At 33.8% G+C, this 8,808-nt stretch overlaps 1 protein-coding gene across 5 annotated transcripts; it reads left to right on the forward strand.

The window, feature by feature from the left end:
• LOC18601424 lies at positions 823 to 8,287 on the forward strand. Of its 5 annotated transcripts, none has more exons than XR_001927376.1 (4): positions 823 to 1,107; positions 4,063 to 4,352; positions 5,108 to 5,185; positions 7,950 to 8,287. XR_001927376.1 is itself a non-coding variant. In XM_018118933.1 (3 exons), exons 1-3 carry the CDS (start codon positions 995 to 997, stop codon positions 8,155 to 8,157), a joined length of 399 nt encoding a protein of 132 aa, XP_017974422.1. In that variant the 5' UTR covers positions 823 to 994; the 3' UTR covers positions 8,158 to 8,287. The 5 variants fall into 5 exon arrangements, 2 of the variants coding, with proteins under 2 accessions (XP_017974422.1, XP_017974423.1); XR_001927377.1 differs by lacking the exon at positions 823 to 1,107 and having other exon boundaries at positions 3,780 to 4,188; positions 4,290 to 4,352; XM_018118933.1 differs by lacking the exon at positions 4,063 to 4,352.

Genomic DNA, 8,808 nt, shown 5'->3' on the forward strand with positions numbered 1-8,808 from the left:
ATAAAAAGTTATTATTCAAATTAAAGTTTTAATTAGTAATTATTAATACTTTAAATAAATTATAAATTTTTAATATTTAAGAAATAAAAATAGAGACAAATAAAATAAAACAATTAAATTGAAGTTTTAATTAAAAATTATTAATGATTTATAAATTATCAAAAAAATTAATATTTTATATTTAAAAAGGGTAATTATGATAAAAAGTATTTTTATCTTTTATTAATCATTCCTCTGTTATTCTAAAATTATTTTCCTAATCAAACATTAGAATATGTCAAAATGTCAAATTCTATTTCATGAACTAAATAAGATAATAACTATACACGTCTTATGATATTCTATTCTTATTATAGTTTATTTAGCGAGCCAAACTTGTCAGTAATATATTACTTTAAGATTGAAATGCTAAGTAATATTTTAATAGTTTAGAATAATGAAGTAAGATAAACTATATAAATCGGTAAAAAAGTGAGATGTATAGTCTTTTAAAAAAATGACGATGATTATATATAATAATTAAGTAAACAAAAGAATGGTGATATACTAATGGGATCAAACTTCCTTCCATTACATTTTTTTTTGTCCTTGATCTTGTTTTGTCATTCTCTAGAATTTAACCAAAAAAAGGGGGAGAGGGGAATTTTATAAGTCTGCTGAGCTTCTTTCATGTGTTAAATGAGACATTCAACTTTGTTGAACGCATGTGAATAACAAAGTCTGTGGAGACTTTTCTCCCTTGCTTCCTTTGCCAGCAAACGCAATTTCCATGCATTGACATGGCAATTAAATAAACCCTCTTCAAAAGACAGAGAGAGAACATTCCCTTAGTCTCCACCCAAGGCCTACAAATAGAAAGGAAGAGTGCGAAGCGTGGAAACCATTGAGAATATGCAGAAAAGCTAAGCCAAGGATAAAAGTTAAAAGGGGTTGGGGAGTCTTGTCGCAGGAGCGATGGCACTGGCTGCGGTATATGGCTGCTTTCTAGTTTCCCATGGAAAGGCAAAGCAACGACGCAAAGTGCCGTCGCCTTGTGACAAGATACCCTGCACTTTCTTTGCTCATCTTCTTCATCTTCTTCGTCATGTTTTCCCTAATTCTTCACAGGTACGCCTACATTTGAAAGCTACTTCATTTATTTGCATTAATGTCCTGCTAGAGATTCATCTCCTTCTCCTTTCTTGTTATATGCGGTGATGACATAGCCTTCCTACAGGCTATGTTTATATCTCGGTCAAGCAACTCTTTGACATTGATAAAGTTGGAGTTTCCAATCTAAATCTGGGATTTTGATATAACAATCTACAAATTCAAGAAGAAAAAATAATTAACACAGTGAACAATTTTCCTTGCGTTAATTTTCAGAAAAAAAAAAAACAAAGTTCCCTGGGTTTCAGGGTAAAGAAAAGAATTAAATTCAGCGCAGTACGATAGCGAAACATTAATATGATGGTAGATGACATCAATCGATGAGGTGGCACTAGCATCATCATCTTTGCATTAAAGTTCCTCTGCAATTATTTTTCCATACAAAATGTATACACAACAAATCTGTCACTATCTTATTGGTTCATGGCTAGTTTCATGATTGAAAACCTAGCTGGGACCGCCCTTTTGTTTTTGGTCAGCCGACATCGACTCCATCCAAACTTAATGTCCTTAACCTTTGTTTTACAAATTTTTAGACATCTCTGTTTACGGCGATCTTAACTTTGGATTCTGGTTTAAGCACTCACTTCGATATATTTTTGGTTTTATGCTTTAATATTTTGCTTTTAATATTTTACTTTGCATCAGGTGCCTTTTAGTGTTATTATTTATATATATTAAAAATTAAACTCAATTATTTTCGTTTAACTTTAACTTGCTAAAATAACATATTAATATCGTTGGGCTGTTTACTGCTTAGGGTATTGGGGCCTTGAGTTGTGCTTCAACCCAGCTTTATTTTGTTTTGCTTCCTGTGGTGCTCTCCAGGGTTGGGGTCCCTTGTTTTTAGGCGTTACAGATATTGTTTTGTGCTTAATGCCTTTGTTGGCGAGGAGTTTTGAGTTTTTGGTGCTGGTAGGCGTTTCATCTCTTGTTTAAGGCGTGTTATGTATTAAGGCGTTTCCGTTTCAATGTCCATAATTGTTTTTATGATAGGGATTAAGGTCTGTAATGAACTTTTATAAATAAATACATCTTGATTGAGACAAAAAAAAAACGTGTTAAGATGATTTTTCTTGGCTAAATAAATTCTGTTCTAACCACAAAAATCACACCCAAGAAAACCCCATCTATGTTTATATATATATATATATATATATATATATATATATATATATAATTATAGTTCCGTACTCCTTAAAGGTGAGAACTTATGTCTTTGTTATTAGAAGCTTATAGTTGCAACTCCCCTAAAATTTTATGACTCTTTAACTTAATAGTCTTTTTCATGCTTGTTAGCCCGTAGCCCCACCAAATGTTGTTGTGGGCGATAATGCTACTCATTTTTTTGCTGTTTTGTACCTTCTCTATAGATGGTCCTGCTATAATTTCATCAACTGGACAGATTCATTGGCATGGACGAGCCAATGTCATGTCAATTTTTCTTGTGATCATGAATTTTTGGCTGGTTTCTTTCTAGCCGAAAAGGGTTGGTTCAAGTGGTGGAAAGAAAAAACAAAATGAATAAGAACAAAAATTAAGAAACCTATGCCGTATGTTGTTTTTCTTATCATTGAGTTACCTCTCCTCTCCATGTGGTCCAAATTTAGTTTCCCTTTTTTATCTATATGTATGCAATAATAATAATAAATGTTAATTTGGGACAATAAATTGTAGGGAAAATTTTATTTGTTGCTTTCTATAAAATCAAAAAGAGAATAATCTGTATACTCAAGAAGATAGAAAATTTAGTACTTAACTTTCTGTACATTCATTGATACATGTTCTTTATACATATCCAATTATGTGACAGTTATTCTTGTTCTTGATTAGTTGATAAATATTAAGTGTCGTATCCACACAATTTTTAATCATAATAATAATAAAGGAAAGGAGATTAACTGTCTTTCTATTAATTTTCAGCATACCTTATGATCAACTGCTCCTATTGATTTAATGGACTAAAGAACTTCTTTCGCCATCATTTTGACCGAACTGAAATTACATGCACTTTCAATTAAATCAAAAGCATTTCTTATTATTGTTGTTTGTTAGTGGCATCTCTCCTAAAATGAGAGCAAGATTGCTCTACATGTGTTGATAGACATGTATTGATTATCTTCACATATAGAATCTTTGAGTCATTCAAACATCAAAAGTGTAATGTTCAATCAAAGGCAATATACTTTTGAACCACGAGGCACATGGTTGTAAAACAATAAAGATCATGTTGTACACACCCTTTAGAAAAGGGGACAGAAATTCAAAACAGGCCAGATTCATCTTCTCAATTTCCAATTTATTTTTCTTGTCTTTCGAGAATGGTAAGAAAACAGGTGGATCATTCATCTTCTTCCTAACTACTTACTATGATCTGTTTTGCACTATTGACTTGCTTTTTTTTCTCTTTGAAGTGTAAAAAGAATTAAAAAAAAAAAAAAAGACAAAACCATAAACAAGCAAAAAGAAAAATATATGATTAACTATTATGAAATGGACCCAGAACAGTAAAAAGCATCTCAAAAAGTTGTAGTCAGTCTCTTGATTGTCTGAGGTTCTTGTTAAGTGCGATTGATCTCATTAATCTATAGGCTGCAGCTAGTAAAAGAGTACATTTCCTGATTCCTTCATCAATCATGTTTCAGCTTTATTAAATTTGAAATTTCGTTTGTTCTTTGGAAAAAGAATAACTTGGACTTCAAGAGAGGGTGCTAAGTTTCAAATACAATAGCAAAAATTCCTTCATGACAAGTCGACAACATTAGAGTTCTTAGTCTATATACGTTTAACTTTCAACTTTCAACATTAAACAATCTGCCCTCCCTTCCAAACCCTACTCTTTCTCTCATCTCCCTCTTGCAAACAAATGCATTTTACCCAGAAATTAACTAGCTCTGTTTTTAATTCTTACAGGCACTAAAAGTCTAAGCGAGAACAGAAACGATGAGTTGCTCATAAAAAATTCTGAAAGCAGTGAAGTTATAGTGGAGTCTGTCGGAGGAGAGATAGCGCCTAGCTGGTGCATATTGTATAGTGCTGGTAAGTTGCAAGAAGCTGGTAGGCGCCATCATCCCCCGACAAACTCCCCTCCATCTTCAGTCAAGATCATCTTTCTATATTGGTTTTTGCTTGTTTTTCAGAGGGCTGGAGAGTTGTTTGTTTAACTTTAAACGTTGAATGTAAAAGGCCACCTTTTATATCAGGTACTTCCATTTTCTAGGCTTATATATGTTATCACCAAACTGATAAGCCTATCATAGCAAGATATATAGTGGTGCTTTCAAATTGCAAAACTTAAAAGTAGATTTAATCCTCCCTCTCTCACTCAAAATGCTAAAATTAAGTAGATGTAGTGTTTCTAAATTGCAAGGACTTACTAGATTTGCACCTTAAAGTTGTAAGTTGTAGTCATTTACCTGATCTAGTCATCTCTCAGATACATGGATGAGAGAACAATAACTAGTTCACCAAGTTAGCCTGAATAATAGTCTCTTCCTTTATATAGTTGATCTTTCCATTCTCCAGCGAGCAAGAGCTCGAAACTAAGGACTTATTCTTCATTTACTTTTTGTACATTTTACTGAAAACAAAATGAAAATCATGTTTTAGGCTTTTAGCTAGCTTATTTCTTCATTACTTTTTATAAATCAAACAGACCGGATCGCCTCAGACCACAAGTAAATCCCCTTGATCACAATGAAAGCATGTTGATATCTCTCTCTTTCTAATTTATTTTCTTAAAGAAACCGTAGCCTACACCTGAACAATAACGAATTAACTTGCTATGGGTGGAGGCTGATTGCTTAGTTTCTTATCAGTTTATTCGATCTGAAACCGAAGCTAGGGTAGATCTGCATTTTTTTATATATTTTTTGTATTAACATATATATATACATTTGAGTTGATTCTATTGTTCTTCTCTTACTTTTAAGGCTTATATCCCTCTATCTATATACAGATTTTCAACAATGACGTGGCAAAAACAAGATACAAGCAACATCAGATTAATTCTTCTCCATAAGTTTTCATATCAAAGGTATGGAAGCACCTTTCATGAAGTTTATTCAATTTTCTCTTTTGTTTTCGTTTTGGTACCTGGTTTTTTATTTGTATTTCATGTGTCCAGATGTACAAGTGAATTATCCCTTGAATTAAGCAGTTACCTGACGTTCTTGCTGCTAGTTTTCTTTTCCTAGCTAACAAGTAAACGGTTTGGAAAAGTAGTTCGCTAAGTTAATTTTGAATTTGGACAATGAGAAGAAGTTTGAAGAAGTACTGGATTAAAGAGAAATGAGCACCTTCTTTTTCTGGAAATCGGAAAAGAAATGCAGAAAAAAAGAATTATCGCTTATAAGTTTTATGTAAATCTACCTTCTGAGTATCTCTAAAACTATAAACGGAGAGATCATGAAACTAACCAATATAATTCTTATATCGATAATTAAAATATATGGATTCTCTTCCTATGCACTGCTATATATATGTGTCCCTCCTCTCAATAATTGTCTAAAAATTAAAAGAAATTGGATTTCACTTAAAACGTTTCTTTTCATTTTTTTTTTTTTGTTTTGTCAATGCATTTCATATCAGTCGGCTTTAACAAACCAAAGTGGTTCATTATTCCCTGAACCTCTTCTGTAATCTGGGCAGTAGTGAAGGCAAAGGGAATGAGGAGTATTATTCTTGGGCGGTATAAGTAGATCTTCTGGTAGAGGTTAGGAAAGGGTGAAACCCAGGGATTTTGTCTGTGGTTTATCATTAAAATTCTGTCCTAAAACTTTCAGGGGCTCCCTTGTGATGTGAAGAGAAATGTGGTGAGAAAATAAGTTATTAAGAATATAGTGGAAATAACTGCCAGCCCGGTGGTGAACTCCTCCATTCCACCACGGAAATGCTGGAAACTATTCCAGTATGTTGACATTTTGAAGGGGACAATAGGCACTTTCGTGTTGTGTAATATTTATAGAGAGGCCAATGTTAGTGCTGATTTTCTGGTAAAAGTGGGATAAGAAGAGGGAGGTTGTTTTGTGGCATGGGTAGGATTTGGGAAAGGAACAAAGAGAGGGATGTTGACTGAGCTAAAAGCTGTGATGTAGTAGGCTTATAAGTTATATGAATGATGAAGCGGTTGGGGTCAGTTTGGTTGAGTTTCGCTAATAGCTGTATGTATTAGGGGGATAAGGAGGGCCTAGGCTGGTTAAATTTTATTGCTGGTTGTTGTTTTAATATAGGGCAAAGAACTTATGCCGTTTGTTGTATATTAAGGCGTGTAATCAGTTACATTAATAAATATATGGCTTATTAAAAAAAAAAACTTTTGTTATCTGGACTTGTTCTATATGGGGATGTTTTCTTTGCTTTTAAGGGTTCTCTTCCCGTTAGGCTCTTAATGTAGTGTATTTCTTCTTTTAATTCTTTGACGCATGTGTGACAAGTCCATGTGCAAATCTAGTTAGTATATGTAAGTGTATGCAGCTATATAACTGTGGCAACATCAAGCCCTTGCTTATTTGAAGCTGAAGTCACCTTAGTACCATAAGAGACTTTAAAATAGAGGACTAACTCTTATGATAAAAGTTCCAGATCGTTCTCCTCCTACTATAATTTAAAAAGTTCAATTACTGTACCTTCGGGGTTATCTCACTACTAAATAATTGAAGTTGTATATTTGAGATGGAAACCAATGATAAATCACTAGTTCTTCAGCTTATACACACCATTAATTTCTAGCTTATACACAACATGTTCTCTTGGCAAATGCATCACTAAAAATGCCTAGTTCAGGCGAAAGGCCAACATTGCAGGAACACCTTCCAAAGGATAAACAGATAGGGGGAAAAGGGGGGCAGGGGCCTGGGGGAGTTTTTATCTAGCTTCACCTTATTGTGCTTGGCATTTTGAGGACAGCAGCCAATAATCACCATCAGTAGGCCAATATTGTTAAGTCAAGGACCACAGATAGTTCTTGTTTCCTCTGCTATACCCCACATTCCACTAACTGATAAGGTTCTCCAATGACAGCCCCCTATGTACTGATGTTCTTAATTACAGACAAACTAAGGCTATATGATTAAAGCGAGGCAAGTGAGTTTGTTTCAAAAAGAAATAGCTTGGTCTAGAAATTAGCACATAAGCTTGTCTGCTAATATGAAGCAAGAGGTATGGAGCTATTCATGATGATCATGGCAGAGAGGATGAAGGGGGGATGGGTTACTGAAGGGCTACAAGCCTAGAACCTGCTTCTAATTGTTCATTGTTATAGAGACATGATAGATAAAACTCTATCCGGTTTAGAGTTAACCATTCAAGTCTCAATTTTAGAAGCTATATAGCGAGCGAAGGAGATGATGAGTAATTTCTTCTCATTGAATTAACTCTCACTCATCAGCAAAAAAGATGAAAATGATTGAACAAGATAATATATTTTGATAATAAATAATTTCTCTCAACTCGATCTAGCCTCTACAAAGCTCTCTTAATTGACAATATATATCTAGGCAAATCATAGGTTGGCATTTATTAAATATCAAATGTACCCTGTCGTAAGATGTGGCTGCAATTGCTTTCCTTCATATGCAACTATTACAGGTTTACATCAATGTATGTTTCAAAACAAAAATTTGGATTCTAGGTCGAGGTTGGAGCAATTGAAATAATTTTATGTACAAGTTGAACAAGACTTTCTTTTCAATACTTGTTGGAAAAAAATAAATTATCAGCTATTCAACTGCATCCTTCCATGTAAGATTAATGTTACTCACAGTTCCCATGGTCTGATTAAAGTTGTTCGTTTTAACCAGAATTCCTCTCTCAAATGTTGGAGAAAGAGCTGACAGTAGAGGAAAGAAAAAAGGTGTTTGGAAAGAGTTGACGCTTACAGTAATATCAATAGTCCGAATCAAGCAGCAAGCTTTGTCTCTTCATGATGGAATACCCTCAACTTTCTTCCATCTGTGTCCAGCCAAAACTAATCATCTTGATATCTTCCAATGGTTGAGAAATAGGTAATGATGCTGTCCAGTGTAAGATGGTAAGAATTCATGAATCTTTCTCTTCCATTTTTACGTTTGTCAGCTTCTTGGTCAGAGACAGTGCCAGTTGTGCACATTACAATAAAACAAAACCTGCGTGCTCATTATATGCATTCTTTATACTGATTGCTTGGCAAAATAAAAGAATTGGCTGTTCCACTTTAGGAGAGAATGATTAAATTATTATTTTTAAAGGACAAAGGTTTTATCAAGGTGAGTGGGTAACAGGAGGGTCTTTTGTTGACACGGTTCTAAAGAAAAACAATCTAGTACGTAAACAATAATTTTAGATGCAATAATGGCATAGAACTGACATCTGACTACTTTTTTATTCTTACTCGTGGAACTGCGGAAAATAAAGATTGATAGTCTTATGTTTTCAAATACCAACTTGTTTTCGTTTTCCTCTTATTCAAAGGTTGAAATTGATTTTTAAATCTGCTTTCTATATGGTTCAAATGCCGTAACATGTCTTGTTCTCCGGTCCACTTCCCTCTGGCTCAATAATTGATCTTCTTTAAGTCATGACTCGTCATTGTCATCCAGCAAATAATATCTTGTCTTCCCTTTAATTATCTTCTTTCTATTAAGCTTGGCTTGCTGGACAGCGCTGATAAAGTGGTACCAA

Source organism: Theobroma cacao, chromosome 4 (genome assembly GCF_000208745.1).
Source record: "Theobroma cacao cultivar B97-61/B2 chromosome 4, Criollo_cocoa_genome_V2, whole genome shotgun sequence".
NCBI classification, from domain to species: domain Eukaryota; kingdom Viridiplantae; phylum Streptophyta; class Magnoliopsida; order Malvales; family Malvaceae; genus Theobroma; species Theobroma cacao.

Coding starts and splice junctions, on each gene's coding strand:
- LOC18601424 (XM_018118933.1), top strand. CDS start 995: ATGGAAAGGCAAAGCAACGACGCAAAGTGCCGTCGCCTTGTGACAAGA. Junction 1,108..5,107: donor TTTTCCCTAATTCTTCACAG/GTACGCCTACAT, acceptor ATCTATATACAG/ATTTTCAACAATGACGTGGC. Junction 5,186..7,949: donor CATAAGTTTTCATATCAAAG/GTATGGAAGCAC, acceptor CGTTTTAACCAG/AATTCCTCTCTCAAATGTTG.